We start from the raw sequence: 26907 nt of genomic DNA, 5'->3' as shown, positions 1-26907 counted from the left end.
CCGTCGCGGAAAAAAATCGCGTCTGGTGTGACCAAGAGAGCGCCGCGCGGCGCTATCGCGTCCGGTGTGACTCCGGTGTAATACTCCGTCATATGGAAGTGACAGACCTCTCTGTCAACACATTTTTTTTATTGTGTGAATGTTTAGTAAGCAAGGGTTCTCCTGCTCCTTTCTGTACAGTTTTCAGCACATAAAACCTCAATCCCACTTTCAGAGATTTCAGCAATCTTGATATCAAAATGTTCAGCTTGTTCAGGACATTATTGCTTGCATTTTTGGTTTTCATAAACTTTATAGTTTTTGAAATATTGACTGTATTTCGTTTTTCATGCTAAAGAACACAAAAAGGAAATAAAGGAATAAATAAGGAAGAATTAAGAAAAAAAAAAGACTATAGGACAGGGGTCTGCAACTCCATTCTGGAGGATTTCTCACTGACAAAGTCCCAGTAGGAGCATCAAAGTCTCATTTCACCCTTTAGAAAAATACATTTATTTGTTATTGTTACTATTATGATAAATACAAATACATTTGTTTTTTTCAAGCATAAATAAAACAGAAATACAAAGAAAAAATAGCCTTTTTTTCAAAGTATGAATTAGTTTCTAATTCTTTAGAGGTTTACATGACTTTCTTTCAAAATAAAAGACATCCTGTACCATATAAAATCGTCCCAATCCAGAGAATGTAGCAGTAGGTGTGAAATGTCAGTAGTGATGAAAAATAAACACACATATTCATGTGTTGCATCTCAATCAGAAATCCACAAATCTAAAAAGATAAACCAGAGCTATTTTTTTTTTAATTCAAAAACAACAAAAGCACCTTCAATTCTGTGCGTGAACTCTGCTTGTGTGTACTGACTTCAGATTGAGTTTCTTTGGTAAACATCACTCAAACATCTGTCAAAATGTTTCAGTTTTGGTAAACTGTGAAACCAAACTGCTGGATGGATTGTTGAAGCATTATGGGTACTGTAGTCAAGATCCTGGTGGAGTGAAGTTGGAAAAAGGAGTTTTTTTTTTTTTTTTTTTTTTTTTTTTTTTAAATAAGCCTTGTCCAAAAATATGTTGCATTTAGCTTTAACCAGAGAGACACTATGGAGGGGTTGAAGAGCCGCAGGTCGCAGACCCCGACTAGAGACACTGGGAGCTGCAAATGTCACTTTGAATGGATGAATGAGAAAAATAGTCGATATAGGAGAAAACATGACAGAAACGACTGAGATATGTGTCCTAGCAACATTAGTAAAAAGGTAGAATTGGAAAGTTGGCAGTAATTCTCAACGATCCTCTGACTCCTCATCAGGTATTTTTGGGGGTTGAGTATTGGTAAACTTTATCAATATTATCCTGTTTCTTGTGTCAAACAGGTTGAAGAAGCTCATCGGACCGAGAGTTCTGCCCCTTGGCTCACAGACAGAAGGTCTGTTAAACAGTTTTCAGCTGTATTTTAATATTTTTTAAACTTGCATCATCAATACTGATAAACCGCCAGTATGCAGATATGTGTAACATTCATGTAGAGAAATACCAGGAGAATTCTTCTGCAATAAATGGAATTAAAGGCGGACATTTCTCTGGTTACAGCCTGATGGCTCCTCTCATAGCCGAGTATGATCAACACATCGCTGACATGACGGAGCGCCTGCAGAAATACCAGGTGAGGAAACGTCTGGACAAAATTCATTAACCACAGAGAAAAACTACCAGGAAAAGGAAGTTCTTTGAAAACCATAATTAATTCCTGGTCTTGTTTAACAGGAGCAGCTAACAAACCTCAAAGTGCAGCTGGAGAGGGTGGTGAAGGAAAACGAAAGGTAAACGAGTTTCTTTCCTGTAGATCACATGTATCAAAGTCAAGGCCCGGGGGCCGGATCCAGCCCTCTGGGTAATTCTATCCAGCCCTCTAGATCATTTTATTTTATTATTATTAATGACACAATGTTATCTTGTGCTCATTTCTAACTTGTATAATTTTGACAAAATATATTTTTATAGAGAGTAAAATATTAAAGTTATTTAAGGTTTAAGTTGATTTATTCTGGAATAATATTCCTGCATTTTTATTGTTCATATGTTAAAGAATTTACAGTTTTAAAGTTAATAAAATTGCCATTCTACTAGTTTTTTGGACTTTTTTCACATTTTCTAAGTTTTTTAGGCTATTTGGGTTTTTATTTAATATTTCAGCTACATGCTAGCTGTTTTGGCTAACCAAGGTTTTTTAGACTAATTTGCCATTTAGCTAATATTTTAACTGGCTATCAGCTTCAGCGTTTTCAACCATCAGCAGTAGCATCTTCATCGGTCAAATTCAGCTTACAGCATTCACACTAGTATTATCACAGGTAATGCTATATATCTAGTTCATATTTAAGGAAAAAAGTTACATTTTTTTAAGTTTTAGAAATGTAGTTTTAGAGTGTTCAATAAATGTTTATCCTGTTCGACCCGTGATCTAAGGTGTGTTTTGGATTTTTGCTCCCTGTGCGATTGAGTTTGACACCCTGCTGTAGAGAGAAGCAGGAGCAGAGCCCTTTGTGCTTCTTAGAAATGATTGGTGGTGGTGTTTTGTCACCTCAGCGAGAAGGTTCTAGGTCCAAATCCCAAACGGGTCTGCAGGTGAAAGCGGGTTCAAACTGCTGAGTCATGGTAACAAGAGTGCTTACAAACTGGGCTTGCAGAAGGGATCATTATTTCTCACATTCAAGTTTGTTGCTGTTTTTTTCACTTCACATAAAAGAAAGCTCTTAAAGCTGCATTTTTCTGTGATTACTCTGGATATTATGTCTTAATATTAAAGCATATGTAATAAAATTAATCATTTATGTGACAAATTTATGGAGCAAAAAGAGGAAAGCTCGATTCTTTTCTCAGTGCTCCACATCCTTACAGGACAGAAATGCTTTTTTTGTCATTTGGATCAAGTATTTATAGAAACTCCATTTCTTAACCCTGATATTAAGAAAAAACATCACATTTTATTCTATAAATTGAGATTTTTGAAGCTTAGCTACTGCAGTAACTTAAAGACCCGCTCCCATCATTTGTAAATCTTTCCCAGTGGTCTTTTAGTTCTGATGATTACAATGAGATAGCAGATAGCATTTTTAGATGACATTCTTTAAGGAGAAAGTGTAATAAAATGAGAGAGGTTTAAGGAAAAAAAATCAGGTGGGAATTAAAAAAAAATCTAAAGAAGTAGGATTTGTAACAACAGTTCCGAAGAAAATATTTTGTGGTCAGTTCAGGAAAAACAATTGACAAAAAAAAGAAAACAATTATCAGCAATATTGGACACTGATGATTGTTGGTCATGTAACGGTTCTGTCAAGCTGCTGAAATGTTTGTGTGGACAAATGACATTTTTGGGATTTCTGAGTTAACACTTGATAAATGTAAACATTTCAGACGATAACAATGAAGGAAAAATTTCTCTCTGGCCTGTTTTTGTTCAAAAGCTGCATATTGTCATCAAATTTACCAAGTAAAACATTGTGATTAATAATGTTTGATCACAACACAAAAGTGAGATTAATCGGATATATATCTTTTTAATCAATTGACAGCCTTAACCCTTTAACTGCCTGCTCAACCAAATACTTTCCCTGAAATGGACGAAATAAAATTGAAGTATTTTTTTTTCTAAAAAATTTAAAAATGAAGAAAGATAATTCTGGTTAATAACGGATGCGCACCAGATAGTAGCCAGAACCTTTTTTTGTTAATTATATTTTTAGAAAAAAAAAGTTGTTATCTGGTGTGCACCAGTTATTAACCAACATTTTTTCTTCTTTTTGTACTACCGTATTTTTCGGACTATAAGTCGCACCGGAGTATAAGTCGCAGGGGCCAAAAAATGCATAATGAAGAAGAAAAAACCATACATAAGTCGCACTGGAGTATAAGTCGCATTTTTTTCAAGTAATTTATTTTACAAACTGGTTGAAAAAAACGATATTACATCATCCTGGAAGGTAAGTTATAACATTCATAAGTGAATAGAAAACAGGCTGAATATGTGTCAACACATATTCACATATTAGAATCATGAAAAAAACGAAAAGGTGTAGCATTTATATAACATAACAGTTTTATTTAACTATAGCCTCAAGAACTCATCAACTTTGTATCTTTACTGTAATTAATTGCACGCAATCTTACTCCATATCACTAAATCCGTTAAATTCTTAGTCCTCTGTGTCACGTCTGAATAACTAAAGTAAATAAAGTAATTGCATAGATCACCATAAGAGGGCACTCTAGACTTACGGTCCATATCTCATCATTAAAAATCCGTTTATAAGTCGCACTGGAGTATAAGTCGCAGGGACATTCAATCTATGAAAAAAACCGCGACTTATAGTCCGGAAAATACGGTACTTAATTTTTTAGAAAAACAAGTTCTTGTTAGTGACCAGAACTGTTTTTTACTTGAATTTTTTTCTTATTATTGAACCCCAACTATTTTTAGAAAAAATATATATTTTTTAAACTTAAATTATTATTTTATTTTTAACTTTGATGTCCTTTTAGGGGCTCCATAACAAGGTCATAAACAACAAAAAAATATATAAAAACTTTTATGGTGTTTATTTTTTTCTTGTTTGGGTAGTTATATGGTTAATTAAAATATAAATGTGCTAAATATACCATTTTGTGTGTACATTTCATTTTGACAATCACTGTAACTAAAAAAAATAATAATTGCAATGTATTTTATCCCAGATTTGCAATTAATTAGATTTTGTTTTTTTAATCGATTCCCTGTCCTAGTGAAGACATGAAAAAAGAATAGAGAGGTGAGAGTAACAAGTGAAGAAGGGGTATTAAAAGCGTATAACATTTCATAAATACAGGGATAAAAGAGAAAAGGTTGAGCAAGGGAGTTCAAAAAGCAGCGAAAAACTTAAGACATCTGAAGAAAAGGTAGAAACGTTTTTTAAAAGAGACATTAATAGATTCTCTGAGCTGATAGGGTAATTGTTGGTTCAGATCTTTAATTACGATCATTAGCCATAAAAACAAAAACAATTGTTTTCTAGAACATAGTTTCTGCAGAAAAACTTAGAAATTCACCTCTAAGTTGTGGGCAGGACCAATAGCAGAGAGCAATCACACCCCTTTCCCCATCACCCATAACTATGAGCTCTCTGGTTCCATGTTCTCCCACTAGCTTACAGCCCCTCACACCCCCAATCTAACATTACCAGTACAACAATATCGTCCCCATCCAGCCGTACAGTTCTGATCCAGATTCCAGTTCAGACCAGGAAAGCAAAGACGTTCATGGATCTGTTTGTCTGCATCAGAATGGAGCAGAGCAGGGAGACTGGGGCTCAACTGCATTTTTGTGTCTCTTTGTTTCACAACAATTTGAATAAATACTTAATGCTTAATTTTCTTTATACTTGCCTTTCATTGTTTCCAGTTCTCACTTTTTTTTACCTCCTTAATAGATTTTAAAGATGAGGTGGTTGAATGTGATTTAAAAGTTCTATAAAATACTGCTTTGGTTTAGTTGATTACCTTCGTACAAGAGATGTAAGTTTGAGTTTCTTTTCTTTTGATAGTGCAGCCCAACATTTGTTAAAAACCTGACACAGTGAGCTTTAACACCTCCCGGGTCCTGATGACACGAGGACCTATATAGAGAGTAAATGATGGCTGTTTAAGGGATGGACAGTGGAGACAAAACGAGATAAAAGCTCTGACAGGCTTCTGCTGGGGGGCACAGCAGCACCCCCCAAAACCCACAGACTTTTTTTTAGCTGTTTGTCAAATTTAAGACAAGTGTGCAACAAGAAAAGTCAGACTTCCTCTGCAGTTTGAAGGTTGTTTCTCTCCTGCTGACACCTCCCATCTCCACCAGGTTGCATGCGGAGCTCAGAGAGGCGGTGGAGAAGCAGCTCCATTCTTTGCCCGTGGCTTCAGGGGGGAGCGGCGGCACAATGGAGGAGGATGACATCATCAGGAACCTCCAGGAACAGGTTCAGCTGTCTGAGCAGGTCTGTGCGGCCGCGGCTCCAACAATGAACCCCTCAGGGGCGGTTCCAGCTCCGCATCCTCAGCAGATCGCTTCTCCGTTTCCAACGGCCCAGGGGTGGATGGGAAGGAGCCACATATATGATCATTTAAGCATGCACATATTAGTGCTTCTATAAATGTCTGATGCCCAGAAAAGTGAAATAAAGACCTAAAAGAGGGCGAAGAACAATCACTCCTAAACGTGAGAAAAGGCAGTATTTGTGGACGCAGCACTGATTCGTAGGGATGCTGATCGTTACTTAGGTGGCGATCTGATTCATCAATCAAACCACGATTCTTCCTTTTTACTCTATGTGGTAAGGAAGCTGCCAATAAGAAACATATTCTTAAAGAATATTTTGTATTCATTAAGATACATTCATATTCATAAATACAAAGTTGTGCACACATTTCTATTTTATGCAAAACTTTGTGGAAAAAAATATGAATTCAACAATTAGTTATATATTTTTCTGAGTCTTGAATACGAATTTCTCCTGTTAACAAACTGTCAAAAAAGCGTCACAGGCTGATACATCGATTGATCCAACTGTGCGTGTCTGTTCAAGTTTATTTATTTAACTAAAATAAAATAGAAATTTTAAGAATCTTATTAAGGCCATAACGGTAAAATGATCTTGATAGCCATAGCTGTTTAAAATGTAATAAAACATCCAAACGCAGAGATCTCTGACGACTTCAGCTGATTCTGTAAACATTTTAGCAGCGGATCATTTTAGAACCAGAAGTGATGGAAAACAGCCTAAAAGAAGTAGCAGACACGCCTCTCCACTCATTAGGAGGTTAAAAAGACATGTCTGTAAAATTAGTTGAAGATAAGAGGATGACAAAACAAAAACAGTTAAACTCTGAGCTAAAGAAGACGGTCAGCTGACTGTTGGTTCTGTATAAACAAACAAACAAACAAAAATGTAAAAGTCAGTATGATCAGAATCTCCAACTTTCTTTCTGTTTCTGATCTTTCTTTCTTTCTTTTTGACGAAGGCTAAAGTCGTCTCTCAGTTAGCTCCAAGTTAGCTTAGCTGTGTGTGTCATTACCATCCATTCTCTTAGCTAACGCATTCGGGATCACGCTGCTGCTAGAGCCTGGCCCGGGTAGTGATGGGCGAAGGCAAGGGTACATCGGGACAGTTCAAACAGTCTCATTTTTGAACGGAGAAAAATCTCTCGCTAGTTTTACTTTGCAAACGGGAAGCTTCACCGACACGAAGATTTGTTTACTTCTGGTGACAATAGTGCAGCGCAATCCGCGTTGTTTTAGTTCTTAAGCTTCAAATCCAACATTCTTCTGCATTTCAAAGGAAGAAATACATCTTTACCAAATAAATGTAAATAAAATCTACTATATTTATAAAGATCGGGATTTAACAATCTTGGACGTCGCAAAAATGCGTACTTGAATTTTCAGGCACTTGGATACTCGTTACAGGCCTACGGATTTGGATTTATGTTCGTTTTTTGAGAAAACGAAGTTCTTTTCTCGACAAAATGAGATAACAACTTGTTAAAAGAAGAAAACACTGTTTGCTTTTTGGAGAAAACTAAGTTGGTTTTCTTATGATAGTGACAAAAACTATAACGGAGAAGAAAGCGCCCCCTCTCCCTTTCCCACGCTGGAGCATAGATCCACTAATAAAATAAAAACTAAGCTAAAAAGTAACTTTTGTGGAGTGTTCTGCTGTTTTTGAAAAATATGAAACAGAGAAAAAAGAAAAATAGAGACTTAAACCAGGTAAAGCCTCTGGTTGTGTCTAAATTCCCCCTGATCTCTATATAGTGCATTCACCATTTTCTAGTGCTGTCCAAATCTACTAATTCCACTAGATTGGACTAGAAATTTCCCAGAAGTCTTTGCGAGAAACTAGCGTACATCGATGCTCACTAGATTAGCGAATATAGACCACAATGCATTGCAGTCAAACAGTTTCAAAGAAAAAACGTGTTTAAATATAATATTTGAATAAGCCATCAGCATTTTCACCATCAGAACACAGTGGAGTCATAAATAAAATGTTTGTATTGATTCGATTTTCACTTCATGAAATCGGTGACGTCATATCCGGTGTTTAGAAAAACAAAAGAAAAGTAGTGAGCATCGTATCTGAATTGCCTCTAAAATCCAAGGCATTATATAGTCCTGCACTCCATAGTTTTTTAGTAGTTAGGGATTAGGGGGAATTCGGACACAACCTCTGTGTCGCCGTGTGGGAAAGAAAGAGGGGACGCTTCATCCTTCCTAACAAGAGAACAATTTTAAAAAAAAAGTAGGGCTGGGCGTTTTTGGCTTCCATAGAGTGGAGGCTAAATAGATGAAGAAAAAAAAGTGTTGGCCCAGAGACTGCTGCTGCAGAGCACTTTTCCTTTGCCTCCGCTCTCATTTTGGCAAAAACAAGCAGAGTAACAAGGTCACAGCTGTTCTGCTTCATGTGCACGGTTTCCGTGTGCGGCTGGAGCGCCACGCGTGAATTCCACCGATGTGTGATGGCTGGAGGGATGTATTACACTCTGCTTTATTGAATCTGATATCTGTTGCTGTCTTGTGTGTCTGTGGGCCAGATGAGTGATGGGAACCGGTAGGTGTGAGCGCAGACTGGAAGAAAAGCAGCAAGCGTCTCCCACATTTACACATCAGGCGCTCGAAACGTGTTTGGTCTAAATTCACCACCACTGATTGGAAATCTGTGACAATTATCATCATTGATACAATGACAGCAGTAAAGACAAATACAACAAGCTGAAACTATAAGGAGGAAGATCGGCTACTGAAAATTTGAGTTGGAATATTTGCTGATTCATGATTTTAGAATACAGTAGAATGTAGGGATGGAACAATTCAGTTAAGCTTCGATTAACAGCCTTAAAGTCACAATTTCTAGATTTTTTTTTCGATTTATTTGATGAATTAAAGGTAGGCTATTTTAGGGCCAAGTATGTTTTCTTTTTGCCTCTTACATCAAACTGTTTTCCTACTAACATAAATGATTCAATGCAAATAAACAATTATACATAATAATTCAATGATTACAAATCCTTTCATACTTGATTCATGTTGTGCTGCAAGTGTGATGGACCGCTCCACACCTGCGGCTGCTCAGCGCAACCCCCTCAACTCCTCAGCGCAAACTCGCCCACGCACTCCTCCGCTCACTCGCCCCGTTCTCTTGCCTGTGCATGCGTTCGCTAAATCGCATGCGCTCAAGCACTCGCCCGCAACGCACTCACACGGATTTTTCTCCGCACGCTCGTGCACGTGTCCACGCGCCCGGTCGCTCACTCACCTGCGCACTCACACACGTTCACACTCTCACCCACATGGGTGTTCGCTTGCGTGTGCTAACTCACCTGTGCACGTGTTCGCTCACCCATTTGCTAACTCGCCCGCGTTCTCACTCCTCCGTTTACTCGCCTGCGTTTACGCACTTGCATGTGCTGTTGGATGCACGTGCGTTCGCTAATTCGCATGCGCTCAAGCACTCGCCCGCTCAAGCTTTCACTCACTGTTACACTCGCACTTGTCTGCTCACTCGCCCGTGCTCACACACTAGCCCACGCACGCTTTCGCCATCTTACCTGTGCTCTCACCTGCGCATACTTTTGCTCATTCGCCCGCGCAGGCTTTTGTTCACGTGCCCGCACTCGCATGCACTCGCATGCACTCGCATGCACTCGCATGCGTTTGCCATCTTCCACACGTTCTCGCCTGTCCATGCGTTCGCTAAATCGCTCGTGCACACTCATTCCTTCACTCGCATGCCTTCACTCACTCACCCACGCTCGCACACTTGCCAATGCGGGTGTCATGTACTCTCCCAAGCATATGCTAACTTCGTGCTCTAGCCTGCGCTCTCGCCTGCACATGCTTTCGTTCACTTGCCCACACAGTCATTCGCTCACTCCCCTGCGCTATGGCACTCGTCAGCACAGTCACCCGCCCTTGCATACTTGTCCGTGCATACGTTCACATACTCACCCGCACTCGCACATGCTCGACTGCGCATGCGTTCACTCACTCGCCTGTGGTTGCGCACTCGCCTGCGCTCACTCACTCGCCCACTTTTGTTCCCTCGCCCACGCAGGCTTTCGCTCACTTGCCCGCACAGGTGTTTGTTCACGCGACTGCACCCTCCTTCACTGGCCCCCGGTGGCTCACTCATCCATGCTCGCACTCGTCTGCTCTCTCGCCTGCGCATTCACCCACGCACACGTTTGCGCACTCGCACGGGCTTGCACTCATCACAAATGACTGTAAGACTAGCAAGTGCTTTTTTTCCGTTCAAACATGAGTCTTAAGTTCCGCTCGTTTACGAATAAACTTTTAACAGCGGAGCTTTAGCTGCAGTTTTCACGTTCTTCGATTTTGTGTTGAAGTGTCACCGGCGATGCCTCAGGTGTTAAAGGGTTAACAGGTGTATGGTGTGCACACAGCCGGACACGGCGGTTCGGTTAATGGACTGACTGGGGGTGTGGTCTGTGTTTGAGTCCAGGAGCGGATAAAGGCCACGGAGCTGTGGCAGACAGCCGACCAGGAGCTGGACCGCCTGCAGCAGCTCCACCAGCAGACCCTCTCTGACAAGGAGGCCCTGGATGCTGAGAGACGGCAGCTGAAGGTCCAACACCCACGCAGGAACCCACTTATTACAGCAACAGCTTCAGAAAGCTGATCAGTCTGACTCGTTTTTAATCAAAACTTCAGCTTCTGTTCAGTTACATAATGCATAATTAATATGCATTAATTAAACAACTGATCTATAGTTTCTTCATTCTCAAAAAGTTATTTTCCTGGCTGCCTCATTCTGTCTTTTTAGTGCAGCTTTATGTCAGATCAATATGATAGATAAACGTGAATTAGATTACCTATTAAATGAAAATGCCTACTCTGAGTAAACTGAAGGCTTCACCTTATAACTTGTGCTGTAATCTAACAGAAACAATACAGAACACAGAGATTTTTAGGGTTAAAAATGATTCAAATGATTAGAATCAAATTTAAAAATAGATTTATAGAACAGTTCAGTGGACATATTAACTTTATTATTACATTTTCAGGTGTGGAGGATGACAGGTGAGGCAGTGGTTGAGCTGCCCCCCCAACTGCATGTCCGTGCTTGAAACTCATTTCAATAAGGAATCAAAAAACAGCCAAAATGATGTTAATCCAAAGCAATTTTGCTTACAAATTCAGAATCAAAACCGCCCAATTTGTGGGGAACCGCCCAATCTGGCAACACTGATGGGGGCTGGACTCTTCCACCACTAGGTGGAGCCACATTCTAGCAGCGAGGTTAATTACAGTTAATCGGTCTCAGTCAATACTCCCAATAAGCAGGAGGTAATTACCAGCACTTAAATAGTATTGAATGCCCCATTTTTTCTCTGCCATCACAGGATCAGCTTGTTCAGTTCCAGCAGCACTCTCACAAACTCCAAGTGGCCAATCAGAAGCTGGAATCAGTAAGTAGAGCTTAATTAAAAGCGTGTTATATTACTGCCTTCCAATTAGCCACGGGATCGAAATGCTGTGCACTTTCCCAAATGAACCCTCCTCTAATAATTAGTCTCGTTACTAAGTGAATTGGTCTCTAAATCCCTCCGACCAGAACTGTCCTCCTGCATAAACGGTCTGTCAGCTTCTTCTGTAATCCTCAAAGTATTTCCCTCTTTCTGTCACCTGCTGGATCAGGATCTGTTTAGCAGCACCTGACTCAGCCCTCTGCATGCATCTGCTGCTGACTCTGGTCATATTACAGCACATGTGTCAAAGTCAAGGCCCAGGGGCCGGATCTGGCCCTCCGGGTAATTCTATCCGGCCCTCCAGATCATTTTATTTTTTTTTATCAATGACCCGATGTTATCTTGAGCTCATTTCTAACTTGTGTAATTTTGACAAAATATATTTTTATGGAGAGTAAAATATTGAAAGTTATTTAAGGTTTAAGCTAATTTATTCTGGAATAATATTCCTGCATTTTTAATATTTATAATAATGTTTGAAGGTTACAGTTCTAAAGTTTTAAAAATTATGCTAGCTTTCTGGACTATTTTGGTATTTACTAAGACTGCTGTTCTACAATTTTACAAGCAGTATTTTTGTCTATTTTTGGAGTGTAGTTAATATTTCAGGTACATGCTAGCTGTTTTGGTAAATTTAGGCTTTTTTGAAAAGTTTTTTAGACTGTCTTGGAGTTAGGCTAATATCTACACGCTAGCTGTTTTGGCATTTTTTTTTTTTTTGCTAATTTTTTTTTTCTTTCTTTCTTTCTTTTTTAACAGTTTTTTTGGGGCTATTTTAAAGATCAGCAATTTTTTTCAGCTACATGCCAGCTTTTTTGGCTAACCTTAGTTTTTTTTGCTTGTTTTTTAGGCTATTTTGCCATTTATCTAATATTTTAAGCAGCTATCACCTTCAGCATATTCAGCTATCAGCTCTAGAATCTTCAGCAGCCACATTCATCTTACAGCATTCACACTAGCATTATTGCTGGTAATGCTATATGTCTAGTTCATAATTATGTTAAAAAGCTATGGTTTTAAAGTTTTAAAAATTTAGATTTAGTGTCCAATTAATGTTTATCCTGTTCGACCCTCGACCTCAGTTGTGTTTTGTATTTTGGCCCCTCGTGCGATTGAGTTTGACACCCCTGTATTACAGCATGTGAGCAGATACTATAGTAATATTATACCCCTCTAATGCATTTTTAATGACTGGGTAAGCCTCCGGCTTCCCCTGACCGGCTGTTCATGCAGACCGTCTTATTCGGGCTGAGACGGGCTGACTGACAGCCGCTCCCGTGGCTTTCCTCTGGACGAGTATTGAAAGTTTTCATAGACTTTTTTTCCCCAGAGTGAAAATTGATTTTGACATAAACGAGAACGGAGTGTTTGACATTATGCAACACAAATGGAAATCGTGTCTTTCTTGCCACACGCAGACCAGCCAGCAGCTCCTGAAGACGGTGGCGGAGCAAAGCTCGGAAATGGAGGAGCTCCACGGCCAGCTCAGGTAACTCATATCAGAGGCTTCATAGCTAATGCATAGCAATAGGGCCACTCTTTCTGCTGCAGCCTCTGCACTTCCATTTACCAGCCAGGTTTTCAGCTGAAGATGAATCAAAGCGTTTGTCTCATAGATTTATGACACGGGGAAGAAAGAAGGCTCAACTTAACTCAATGCTGCTTCAAGATGTATTCACCTTTACACTTTTCACTACTTTTAATTTCAAATCTGAAAGAAGCATGAATCCGCACAGCAGAGAGTTTTTCATTTGTAGTAATGTTTGATGGGCTACACACACGTTTACATGAAAATGTCTGGGTCTCTAGCCATGTCCTCCAGAAGAACATCAGGTTGGGATAACTTCCATATCTGTATGAAGCATCCAAACATCACTGACATTAACAAGTCCTTACAGAATGAGTTTGATTCAGTTCAACATTGACTGATTTCCAATAAGCTCATCTTGAATAAAACAAAATCACAGACAAATACAATAAACCCAAGTGGGCTCAATCTGCAGTCGTTGGACTCCTCTCCTCTAGAGGAAACACAATCTTTTAAATATCTTGGTGTCTGGTTTGAACCTGGTCAATCAATTAAACTACCGTCTTAAAACACTTTATTACTCAGTTCACTGCTTTAACTTCCATGTCAGAAAAAGACTAATTTTACAATTGTTACTTCTTATTTTGGACCATGCTGATATTATTTACTTAAACACTTCTTCAACCTGCTTACAGTCCCTTAATCTCATCTACAATCCTATGTGTCTCTTTGTTCCACGTTGTCCCTACAGTACTCCTCACTACAGGACAGACTGGCTTGACTTTCATTATGAGCTAGAAAATAATTTCACTGGCTTCAATTTATTTTCAAATACATTTATCTTGAGCTTCCTTTTTATTTGAAACAGGACCTAGTTCCTTTTAGTTCACAATATAATTGACTCCATAATGACCAGGTATTCATATTTGTTCTGAGAAATAAAAAAACAATCTGGGAAGATAGTTTTTTTTGTTAAAGCTCCCAAAAACCTTTCTTTATCTCTACGTTCCATTTCATCTCTGTCATTGTTTAAGAAAACTCTTTTAATTCATCTCAAACGTACTTGTATTGTTTTTAAATTCTGAATGGTCAATCTCCTACTGTCTCTGCTTTAGCTTTCAATGTCTGTGATTTGTTTTTTTCATTTTTCTCAGTTGAGATTTTGTTTTTTATATGATTGTTTGCAAATGTATCTATTAAACTTTCTGAAATGTCATGTTGGGTTTGGGTGGATATTGAGAGCCTGTACTACGTGTGTGAGTGTGTTTGTTATGTGTATTTAATCTGTGTTTTTACTGTTTTGTTTCTGCTCTGTCATTTGTTGTTATTATTTCTTGAAATGGAGGACCTCCCATTTCAGTTTAAATAAGTAAATAAATAAATGAAGGAGATGTGTTATTGTTGTGTTCATGTCAGCAATGGAAACAAACGTGTCTGGACTCCAACAACAGACAGACATGCTGACATAAATCTTATCAAAAAATACTTAAAGTCTTAAAAAAACCTCAAAATCTCTATAATAAAATCTTTTTTTTTCTATACTGCAATTGACCCTTTTTACAGTGATGTCAGACAAAATGGCAACAGGACTGAAAAAGTGAATAGTGACTTCTGGTGTTTGCCTTTAGAGCGGCAGAGCTGACAGCTGTTTGACACAATTTTACGTAAATGATAAAAGGTATAATTTAATATAATACTCCATCATGAGTTTTAAAGGGAAGCTGGCTTAACAGTGCTGTGTTAGCTTAGACTTCTGAAACATGTTCTTGGTTTTGTCCATGAGGATCTCTGTCCTGCAGACAGCTGAGAACCTCCTGTAGGTTTGCCTAAACTCTGTCCCCCATTTTTACTGTCGTAGGAAAGCTAAAGCAGAACTGAGGACCGCCACGGCCAAAGTGGAGGAGATGACCAAGCTGCTGCAGAATCTGCAGGAACAAATCCAGAGACGGGTAAGTGACTGAAATAAAAAAGATCAGTTTACGGAGGGCAGCTGTGGGAGAAGACATGAAAAACAGATCATGTGTTAACGTTTACTGTGGACAGTATAATGCACTTAAAACCTCAAAAAGTAGAAATTTCATGGTATGGCTCCTTTAAAAATCAGATGAAAGTTGTTGGGTAATCATTGTAGCCTCTTCTTGCTTTAGTCCAACATCCATTGAGCTTTGTGTCTTTCCCTGCACTCTGCTTATTGTCCAGGAGGAAGATCTGATAGAAGCTCAGAGCCGTGAGAGCGCGGCAGACAGACGGCTCCAGCAGCTTCAGGGAACTTTGGGCCAACTAGAAACCAGGTGAGAACATTTCCTTCTTTCAAATGCCCGGGGGGGGCGGCACGTGTGAAGTTTTGATGGGAAAAGAATACAACCAGCAAGCAAAGATTTCCTTAGACCAGGGTTTTTAAACTCAATCGCCTAAGGGGCCAATATCCAAAACACGCCTTAGGTTGCGGGCCAAACCAGATAAACATTTATTAAACACTCTAAAACTACATTTTTAAAACTTTAAAACTGTAACTTTGAACATAATTATGAACTAGATATATAGCATAACCTATAATAATACTAGTGTGAATGCTGTAAGCTGAATTTGGCTGCTGAAGATGCTAGTGCTGATAGCTGAAGATGCTGAAGTTGATAGCCACTATAATATTAGCTAAAAACTAATTTAAAAAAAACTCAGGTTAGAAAATATCCTAAAAAACTGAAAAAAGACCAAGTTAGCCAAAACAGTTAGCATGTAACTATTAGCTAAACTCCGAAACAGTTTAAAAAAGAAAAACAAATAGCCTAAATTAGCCAAAACAGCTAGCATGCTGTATCATTAGCTAAACTCCAAATGATCTGGGGGGCCCGATAGAATTACCCAGAGAGCCGGAACTTCGACACATGTGCCTTAGACTAAATGAAATCTGTTTAGATGAGAATTAATCAGTGAAAGTGAGATTTTAGCCAGCTGCTAACCGTGAAGCAGGAGATCGTTTTATTAAAACCTCACACTGCTGTTCTTGGATAAACTCATGGAGTTTTTTTCTTGTTTCTGAGTCAGAAGGCCAAGTTATAGTTGTTTGATTTCCACTTCTCCTCTCCATTTGCAGGCTAAAAGCTGCCTCCCAGGAGGCAGAGGCGGTTCACAGAGAGCAAAGTGTGTGGGAGAGGAAGGTGAGGGAACTCCAGGCCCGCTGCAGCACTCTAGACCAGGAGAAGCACGAAGCTCTGTCCAAAGTCCGAGAGAACATCCAGCTGACGGAGGAGGCCGCGCTGCAGAAGGAGCAGGTTGTTTGAGAGCTTTGTCACAGCTTCACCGCTGACTAGGGCTGGGCGATATCTCGATATTATCCAATAACTTAAATTCTAAAGTTTTAGACCCCATGTGTCAAAGTCAAGGACCTCTGGGTAATTCTATCCAGCCCTCCAGATCATTAAATTTTATTGTTATTAATGGCTCAATGTTATATTGCTATATGTATATATATATATATATATATATATATATATATATTGCTCAATATATATATTTATGAAGAGTAAAATATTTGAAAGTTAATTCATCCATCTTCTTATCTGCTTCGTCCCCGTCGGGGTCGCGGGGGAGCCAGGGCCTAACCTGACTACTGATGGGCGAAGGCGGGGTACACCCTGGACAGGTCTCCAGTCTGTCTCAGGGCCTCAATCACACACACATTCACTCTCACATTCACACATAGGGGCAATTTAGAGTCACCAATGAACCTATGAAGCATGTTTTTGGACGGTGGGAGGAAGCCGGAGTCCCCGGTGAAAACCCACGCATGCACGGGGAGAACATGCAAACTCCACACAGAAAGGTCCCAGCCGGGATTTGAACCAGGGCCTTCTCGCTGTGAGGCAAGAGCGCTAACCACTGCGCCACCGTGCAGCCAATATTGAAAGTTATTTACAGTTTATGGAGAGGGAAGTCTGGGCATCTTTGCTTAGATTGCTGCCCCCGCAACCCAGTCCCGGATGAGCGGAAGAAGATGGATGGATATTTATGATTTATTCTGGAATAAAATCCCTCCCTTTTTATTATTCATAATTATGTTAAAAATTTACAGTTTTAAAGTTTTATAAATTGGCATTCCGTTACCTTTTTGGACTATTTAGACATTTACTAAGACGTTTTATGCTGATTTGGAGTTTAGCAAATATTTCAGCTACATGCTAGCTGTTTTGGCTAAATTAAGTTTTTCTTTTTGTTTTTTTTAGGCTTATTTTGCATTTAGCTAATATTTTAGCCAGCTATCAGCTTCAGCATTTTCAGCGATTAGTTTCAGCGTTTTCAGCTATCATCACTAGAATCTTCAGCGTCCAAATTCATCTTACAGCATTCACACTAGCATTATCACAGGTAATGCTATATATATATAGTTCATAATTATGTTAAAAAGTTAGTTGTAAAGTTTTAAAAATGTAGTTTTAGTGTCCAATAAATGTTTATCCTGTTCGACGTTCAACCTAAGGTGTGTTTCGGATTTTCGCCCCCTGTTTTAGACTGTCAACATTTGGGTAAATCGAGATTTTAATTCACCAGCTCTCTGCTCTCCTGGGCTTCCATAGTTTGGTGTAAAGTCAGCCCATTTTATCTTGCAATTCACAGACACGAAAGCTACAGCTAGCAGACAAACATCTTCCGCGAGGCAGACAGAGAAAAAGCTTGTTCCAAAAAAAAAAGAAAAAAAATGCACATGCTGCGGCAAGCCCCCAACCACCCCACCCACCACCTGGTGCTAACTGTCTCCAATCGTCTGGGTGTAGCATTTACCTTTGGCCGATGCACCAGTGGGACATGCAGTGATTTTTTTTTTTTCAGGATAAAGTGCTGGTCTACAGCAGGAACAGAACGTTTAATAAAAGTGTTGATTTGAAGACAGTGCTGTTGTTACATGCTGATGCTAGCATGCTACGATACTAGCTGCTAATGCTAACGAGCTGTTTCTAAGCTAATGCTAAGCCGTTTCTTGTTAACACGGATCGGTTCAAAGTCCAACAATGTTTTCACAGAGTGAACTCTTAGACGCTTATAGGACATTTATGAAACTATATTTTATAAATGTAATAACAAGCTTGTTTCCACTTCAGCTAAACCAAAGAGTTTCATAGGAAAAAAAAGTTTTAATTATATGATGTTTTTAAGTTGTGACTTCTTCTCTGCTTGCATTCAACATATTCATTTTTTAAGATAACACCTATGGTTTTTCTTTGTAAAATAATGTAATAATTTGTCCAGTAAAAATTAACTTTTTAAAACTAGATTTTGGTCACTGGAGTTGTGACTTCAAACTTGGAGCATCAAACCACACAGCAACATCAGTTTCAGGGCTGTTGCTACCAAAATTATTCTTCCAAATGATTGTATCATTTTTCTTTATTAGATGCTTAAGCTAGCGGTCGCTCACAAAACACCTGCTGCATTGTCCTACAAACATTTTTACTGCTTGTATTTTGTTGCACTTTGTCTTCATTCTAATTTTAAAGGGATATGTGAAAACAAAATAGTTTTCGTTAAAAATATTCTGTCGTTTTTAACTTTTCTTAGAGAAAGTAAAAGAAGGGAGAAATAAAGTCAATGAAAATCAGATTTGGAATAAAAAAATCTGAGATTTTATTTTGTGGTGGTATCGCCCAGCCCTACCTCTGAATAGTTGCCGTTTCCCCCGACAGGCTCTTCTGAGAGAGAAACAGAAGACAGAGGAGCTGGAGAAGACCAAGGAGGCCTTCAAGCTCTTCGTCCAGGAGGCTGCAGTCAAAACCAGGAAGGAGGTGAAGATCTGCGATGTGTGAATGTTTCAGGGCATAGCTAGAATCTGCTCATAAGTTAGTCACGCCGTTCTTTAAAAGCGTCACGAACTGAAATGCCAGCGCTGTGTGCTTCCCTTTTAAGATCCCATTCCTAAAGATCAAACGCTGAAACCACAGACTTTTTGATTTTTAATTAGCTTTACATCGAGCTACGGCCTCTTAGGTGACTTACCCCATCGCTTTTTTGTGTTTTTTCCTTCCAAACACATGAATCATCTCGCCCAAAGCAAAGCAGCGCACTTTCACCCTGTGCAACCTCAACCAAAGACGTGATGATTAATGCTCGATTAATGAGTCGTCCTCATCAAGCTCTTCAACTGCTTAATCCTGTTAATGCGCCGTGGTGTGACTGAAGCGCCGGCTGCCATCTTAACCCTCTGACTGGCCTTTACCAAAGATGAGGATATTTCAGAGACCCGTGCACACTCATGCAGTCACTTTATTACCTTCCAGGTACTTTTGTCAGTGAGATGGACTTTAGTTCAAAATAGCTGCAGAAGCCAGACACTTTTTTTTCTTTTTTTACCTTAATTTCCTTCCCCCCTCATCCCTATTCAGAGGCATTCAGTGTGAAGCCAAGCATGTGTAATGAAGAATTAATCCTCAAAGTGCCTGTGAGTGTTAGTCAGAACTCCGACTTACCTGAGGATGTAAAAACCACTTAGACTTTTAAGCACGAAGGATGGAATTTTAATGGCATGTCCAGCTTTATTCTCTGTTCAGACGCTGTGGGACATTTCCTGCAAAGTCTGCAAACTTTCAGACGTTCACATTAAACCGATCAAAAAAGTAAACATTTAAGAGGCAACAGACAACCAACGTGAGGATTGATATGTTTTTAATTCTTTAGACCACGTGTCAAAGTCAAGGCCCGGGGGCCGGATCCGGCCCTCCAGATCATTTGATTTTATTGTTATTAATGGCCCGATGTTATATTGTTCTCTTTCTAACTTGTATAATTTCGACAAAATATATTTTTATGGAGAGTAAAATATTGAAAGTTATTTATGGTTTAAGTTGATTTATTCTGGAATAATATTCCTGCCTTTTTATTATTCATAATTATGTTAAAAAGTTACAGTTTCAAATTTTAAAAATCGTCATTCTGCTATCTTTTTAGACTATTTTGGTATTTACTAAGATTTTTAGGCTATAAGATTTTTAGGCTATTTGGAGTTTAGCTAATATTTCAGCAACATTTAGCTAATTTAGTTTTTTTTTTTTTTTTGTTAAATTTAGCAGTTAGCCAAAATTTTAGCTGGCTATCAGCTTCAGAGTTTTTAGCTATCAATTTCATTATCTTCAGCAGCCAAAGTCAGCTTATAGCATTCACACTAATATTATCACAGGTAATAATATATATCTAGTTCATAATTATTTTAAAAAGTTATGGTTTTATAATGTTAAAAATGTAGTTCTAGAGAGTTCAATAAATGTTTCTCCTGTTGGACATAAGGTGTGCTTTGGATTTTGGTCTGTTGTGCGTTTGAGTTTGACACTCCTGCTTTACATGGATCAGTCATCCTTGTCCCTTCGCTGAAAAACAGCCCCCAAACTAGGATATTTCAACCCCCATGCTTTACAGTAGGTATGGTGTTCTTTGGAAACAACTCAGCATTTTTTCTCCCCAAAACAGTGGATTTCTAACCAAAAGGTTCTGTTCTGGTTTCATCCTCTTCTAGATTATCTAGATGCTCTCTAGCAAACTCTAGATGGACCTGCACATGTACTGGCTTTAGCAGGAGGACACGTCTGTCACTGCAGGGTTTGTGGTGCGTTACTGATGGTAGTCTTTGTTAGATAACCTGTTCAAACAGGTGACATTAATACAGGTAACGTGTGGAGGACAGAGATCCTCTTACAGAAGAAGTTACAGGTCTGTGAGAGACAGAAATCCTTTGTTTGTTGGTGACCAAATACCTTTTTTCCAACATCATTTACTTATAAATTCTTCAAAGATCAGACGATGTGATTTTCTGGATTTTTTTTCTCACTTTGTCTCATAGTTGAGGTATATCTATGATGAAAATTACAGGCCTCTGAACTGGAGGTTGACTAAATACTGAATGATTGGAGCAGGTTTTTAAAAGATGATTTTTATTACATTTTTTAGGGTAATAAAATGAGTTGTGATAGCAGTTGCTGATATTGAGTATTGTGTCTTTATAAGGTGGAAAACGCACGCAAGCAGTCCAACGTCCGGATCCATCGAATGATGGAGGAACTGTCCGTCCTGCAGTTGGTAAAAACATCAAATCCTCTTCTGCTCTGCCTGCTGTCTGCATTTTGACCTCCGTTTCTGTCGGTTTGGACCTTTTTCTAGGAGTGTGCAGACAAACAGTCTCAGATTGAGCGGTCCCTGCGCGAGAGGAAAGCTGTGGAGGAGGAGCTTGAAAGGGTAAAAGAGAAAATGCTCATTTCCCCAGATTCTGTCATCCTAGCAGTATAGCTGAACATGTGTTTTCGCTCCAGGTTTATAAGGAGGGTAGGGCAGAGCCTGAGCTCCAGAAGATTGATGCCCTCCATCAGAGGTGTCTAGATGCAGAGAGATTAAAGGACGACACACTGCTCACTCTCCAAACCACCCAGAACAAGTTCAAGAAAATGGAGATGGAGTAAGACGTTCTTAGCTCTGCTTTCATTGTTGGCCAACCGGACAGGAAGTCGAGCGCTGTGCCTTTACCGTCCTTTGTAGATACACCGAGGAGCTGTCTCGGTGCCAGGAGGAGGTGCGGCGGCTGCAGAGCTCTCTGGCTGCAACTCGCAACAACAGCGTCTCAGTCAGCGAAGAGCGGCTGCAGCTGCAGCACGAGAACTTGCAGCTGCGCAGAGAGATGGAGGAGCTGCGCAAAACCGCCATGATGGTTCAGAAGAAAGCCAAACAGGAGGTAATACTGCAGTCGACTGCTCTTACAGGTGAATGCAGGCTGTCTGTCAACATAGGACAGGTTGTGCTGATTGAAATGATACCAAATAAGCAAACAGGTATTTTTCAAATTGGAAATACAGAAAATTAAAATATAGACAAAAACTTTGAGTTTTAGACCCTAGGTTCCAAAGAGTTAAAAATAAATGTTCTAAATGCACAATTTTTCATGTGATTTCGTATTGTGATTAACTAAAAGAATAAAAAAATCAAAATTAATCGCAATTATTTAGTTCATTTTTTTAATCGATTCCCGGCGCTAAAATAAATCCTTGAAAAAAAAAGTCAACAGCGCTGTCTTGTAGGGTCCAGATGACCCCACTTTTAATGTAAACATGCATAGAAAACGCGTAGAACCCATATGGGAGCACGGGACTAATGCTGCATTCAAACCAGACGGCGCTGAATTTCAATGTTAAGTCAATGTACAGTTGCGATTTAAGGTCCTGCGGTGTGATTTTGGCGGGCGACGTGACAAGGACTCAGCTTTGGGCATGTGACGTTTTCAGTGACTCAATTAGCACGTTCAGAAAAAAATCTTCTAACATGGCCGCTCTGTATGCTTCTGATGTTTTCTCACATTTTTATTGACACAATGATAAAAAAGATTCTCCAGTTTTATTTTTCCCCTCTCAGATTAATGCTCAAACTGGGCCACAAGTGACATTAAAACCGACCGCCACGCTCAACCGCCGCTGAATGAGTGAAGTAGTAGCGCCTCTATAGAGCTCTCCAGAACATATAAACGTCACGCTACTCGCTCAACATCATCCATGTTTTCCATGACGTGGCAACAAAGGAAGTCTAGAAAAACGTTGGCGGTTGCTCCGCGGCCGAGGTGTCAAGGCTTACATCAATAAATTTGACGTGTGTCAATAGAGATTTTTACTAAACACGACTTGTTTTCCACCTACATTTGTGCAGAGTTCTGGTAAGAGTTGAGCTAAAGCTAACTCTCTTCTGATAAATTGAGTGGAATAAAATGAGCCATCTTTGTGAAAAGGTCCTCCAACTATAAAAGTAAATTATTTCTGATTGCAAACAAAAAATGTAACCTTGACATTCCTTATCTTTTCTCATCAAACTCAAACATGTTTTTTGGTATTTGTTACAATGTGTTGCTATAGCAACCAACTTCTCCCAGGAATAGTAATTTGGTATTTTCAAAGCAGTAAAAAGCACGAAAAGTTCTCAAATCCCCTAAAGCCGAAAAGGATTTTTATTTCTGTTTTATTTTACACAGCTGACCAAAAGTGCAGGAGAAGAGAGCATGAATGAGGACAAACAAACTGAAGGCCCTGGCATAGCGCTTACAGTCGTGATGCATCAGTGGGGCGTGGTCACACCACCCGCTTTCTGCCATGGTGGTTATACTTTTTCACCATTTTTAAACAAACCGTTCATCCCCAGCAGGAATTAGGAGCTCTTGTTTCACAGAAAAGTGGAATATTTTGTTGTGTTCATTCTTCCAATCTGTCTGCCCTAATGCTGCTGTCAGTATAATGCTCCCTTCTAAAAGGCAGGACGACAGTTATTAAGATCCTGATTTGACCCTATTGAGGAATTGCAGAAACAATCTGGTGCTTTCAGTCCAGGACGGCTGTGGGACAGAATCACCAAATCTTAGATTCAGACTCCTTTCCTTCTCTGCCTTCTGTTCATGGATTTAGACTCTGTCTATAAAAAACATGATATTTAAACTTCTTAAAGTTGTTCCTGAGAAGTCTTACACACTATTAAAGAAGGAAGAGTCCATGCAAGAAGGAAGTTTTCTTATGCACTGTGCAACATTGTGTCCACGTTTGATGTATTTTTCTTTTTGTTTAGCTTTGGTTGCTTCCCAACATTCGTTGTGCTTCGGCTTGAACTTCCTCCTCCAGGTTTCACAGATGGAGCACGAGTACAGCGTGAAGGAGCAGGGACTGGAGGCGAGGGTGAGGGAGCTGGAGGAAAGCAGCCGAAGCTCCAGCGCCGACCTGACCAGGGTCCTTGCGGCGCAGCAGAAAAGTGCTCAGCGGTGGAAGGAAGAGACCAAGAATCTGGTGCAGGCCTTTGAAGCCAAAATCACAGGCCTCAAGTAAGAGCTGGACGCGCAGAGTCCCACTTTCCTCACGGACGCTAATCATCCATGCTGACATTTGTGGGACTTGAACCCGTTTTTATCAACAAGGACTCCATTTCCAAAATGGATGAAATCCACATCATTTGCCTCACGTTTGTCCTTGTTATCATCAGGAGTTAAAGGGAAATACAGGAAATCATGTTTTATTTTATTTTATATCCATTTAAACAAACAAAATACATTTTGAAATATTTTCTGGTAAATATCAAACCAATTTATTGAAAATCAAAATTATTAAATAAAAAGAACTTGATACAGGAACAGTGTCAGCAGAGATCAAGATGACTCAGATATTTTTAAAAAAGAAGGGAAATAATGAATGAATATATTATTTAGAAGGGACAGAATCTCCTTTAACACTTTCATTAAACGCATTTCATTTCATTTAGCAGCCCAACCAATAGTTGCATCCAACAGTTTAATCAAACATATTTTTCTTCCTGACATCCCTTGTGTATAAGATATTTCTACTTTAGGTTTCTCATTTCTATGCTGCAGATTCTGGGTTTATTCTCCACCAGGTTCAGGTTGAACCAGAATGTTTCCTCCTTTCTGCCCTCAAATTAACGCCACGCAGAGCTCTGTAGGACCACGAGGAATATGAAAAACTATCAAAACAGTCCCTGATTACCCCAGATTAAAAAATATTAAGACCTAGAGAAGATATTCCCCCCAAAAATACAAAAGAAATAAGCATAAATTGTACATACAGTACTTTAAAATAGAAAAAGCAGCAATAAAGCAGATAGCAATGTTTATCTAATAAATAGACTTCTGCTTGAATTCCTGTCACAGTTGTAGGGATGTAATGATTAAACCACGATATGATTCATGTTCTTGTTAATCCTATTTTTTCACATTTATTTATTTCAAGTTATAAATATAACAAGTGCAGACTAACAGGTGCTCATAGCAAGCCTGCATGAGGAAATGTCATCTGCTCTGCATTTCTAAATTTAGGTACAGGCCGTGACACACCGATTTTTTTATTTTTATTTTCTGCGCCAATGAACATGTCGACGAGTTTGAATCGTTTTTTTCTTTTACCGATCCATGAACAATCTTGACATCCCTCCACAGAAGGGTTACTAGTCTAACAGTGCAGAGCCTTTGCTGCAGCTCACATCAACCGTTGAATTTTTAACACCAAAAAAACCCCTTTACTCAACACTGTCTTTATTTTCTATTAAGTAACCCTTTAAAAAGACAATGTCTGAATATTATTTCGCCAACTTTCTTGTGGATGAATCCTATATAAAACTAATCTCACTTTTGCCTGAAATGAGCACCAATAAGACCTGTCTGACCCTCTGAGTGACGACTGAACCACATGAAAACACAGACGATGCTTTCTGCTCTTCCTTGCAGATCTGAGCTGAGCCGGCAGAAGCAACGCTCTCGAGAGCTCCAAGTACAGCTGGAAAGAGATCATGAAACAATTTTGGAGGTTTGTCCAGCAGACATGTTACTACAACACTTAACTGATACAAACATTGACTGGATCTGAGAGCTGGACCGTGTGAGCGTGATGCCACCCATAGGATCACTACCAGCTCCAGTAAAATTAAGTCCATTCAGTCGCCATTTTTTCAAGTAAGCAGTGATTGTCCGAGTCGGCCCAAGCCCCGGTCATGGAATTTGGCTTTTGGGACATGGAATGTCACCTCTCTGGGAGGGAAGGAGCCTGAGCTGCTGCGAGAGGTTGAGTGATACCGACTAGATATAGTTGGGCTCACCTCGACGCACAGCCTGGGCTCTGAAACTCAGTCATGGGAGAGAGGCTGGACTCTCTACCACTCTGGAGTTGCCCATGGTGAGAGGCGGCGGGCCGGGGTGGGCTTACTCGTGAGCCCCCAGCAGTTTGGAGTACCCGGCCTTCTTGGTGTCTCTTGGAGGGGTACTGGAAAGTGCCCTAATGGGTCCTCCTGGGGGACTTCAATGCCCACGTGGGCAATGACAGTGGCACCTGGAGGGGCGTGATTGGTAGGAATGGCCTCCCTGACCTGAACCCGAGCGGTGTTTTGTTGTTGGACTTCTGTGCACGTCATAGTTTGTCCATAACAAACACCATGTTCGAACACAAAGGTGTCCATCAGTACACCTGGCATCAGGACACCCTAGGTAGGAGATCGATGATCGACTTTGTAGTCGTTTCAGGCGATCTCCGGCCGTGTGTTCTGGACACTCGGGTAAAGAGAGGGGCTGAGCTGTCCACTGATCACTACCTGGTGGTGAGTTGGATTCGCTGGCGGGGGAGGAAGCGGGAAAGACTTGGCAGACCTAAACGTACTGTAAGGGTCTGCTGGGAACGTCTGGCTGAGCCCTCCGTCAGGGAGGTCTTTAACTCCCACATCCGGGAAAACTTCAAGCAGGTACCGAGGGAGGTTGGTGACATAGAGTCAGAGTGGACCATGTTCTCCACCTCTATTTTCTCCGCTGCTTTCTGGAGCTGCGGTCGCAAGGTCTCTGGTGCCTGTCGTGGCGGCAACCCCCGAACCCGGTGGTGGACACCGGAAGTAAGGGATGCCGTCAAGCTGAAGAAGGAGTCCTATCAGGCCTGGCTGGCTTGTGGGACTCCAGAGGCAGCTGACAGGTACCGGCAGTTTAAGCGAGCTGCGGCCCGGGCTGTGTTGGAGGCAAAACATCGGTCCTGGGAGGAGTTTGGTGAGGCCATGGAGAAGGACTATCAGTTAGCCTCAAAGAGATTCTGGTAAACCGTCCGGCGCTTCAGGAGGGGAAAGCAGTTTTCTGCAAGCACCGTTTTCAGTGCAGGTGGGGATCTGTTGACCTCAACTGGGGACATTATCGAGCGGTGGAAGGAATACTTTGAGGATCTCCTCAACCCTGCTGACACGCCTTCCGTTGAGGAAGCAGAGGCTGAGGACATTGGGGTGGAACTGTCCATCACCCAAGCTGAGGTCACTGAGATAGTCAAAGAGCTCCTCGATGGCAAG

At 40.2% G+C, this 26907-nt stretch overlaps 1 protein-coding gene across 3 annotated transcripts in view; it reads left to right on the top strand.

Moving 5' to 3' along the window:
- Positions 1–26907, top strand: part of sclt1 (sodium channel and clathrin linker 1) — a 31422-nt gene that overhangs the window by 3216 nt on the left and 1299 nt on the right. For 2 of the 3 annotated variants that reach the window (XM_024259646.2, XM_024259645.1), the window contains exons 4-20: positions 1373–1425; positions 1590–1662; positions 1764–1819; positions 5875–6010; positions 10535–10657; positions 11436–11501; positions 12980–13050; positions 14948–15038; positions 15289–15380; positions 16184–16361; positions 18768–18866; positions 21076–21147; positions 21229–21303; positions 21378–21520; positions 21601–21793; positions 23712–23908; positions 25322–25400. In XM_024259646.2, the coding sequence (XP_024115414.1) occupies positions 1373–1425; positions 1590–1662; positions 1764–1819; positions 5875–6010; positions 10535–10657; positions 11436–11501; positions 12980–13050; positions 14948–15038; positions 15289–15380; positions 16184–16361; positions 18768–18866; positions 21076–21147; positions 21229–21303; positions 21378–21520; positions 21601–21793; positions 23712–23908; positions 25322–25400 (1797 nt within the window). The other variant, XM_036217132.1, reaches the window with a different exon arrangement.

This window comes from Oryzias melastigma, linkage group LG1 (genome assembly GCF_002922805.2).
Source record: "Oryzias melastigma strain HK-1 linkage group LG1, ASM292280v2, whole genome shotgun sequence".
Lineage (NCBI taxonomy): Eukaryota > Metazoa > Chordata > Actinopteri > Beloniformes > Adrianichthyidae > Oryzias > Oryzias melastigma.
Note: the sequence above shows the minus strand (reverse complement) of the source record. Positions and strands in the feature narration are given on the sequence as shown.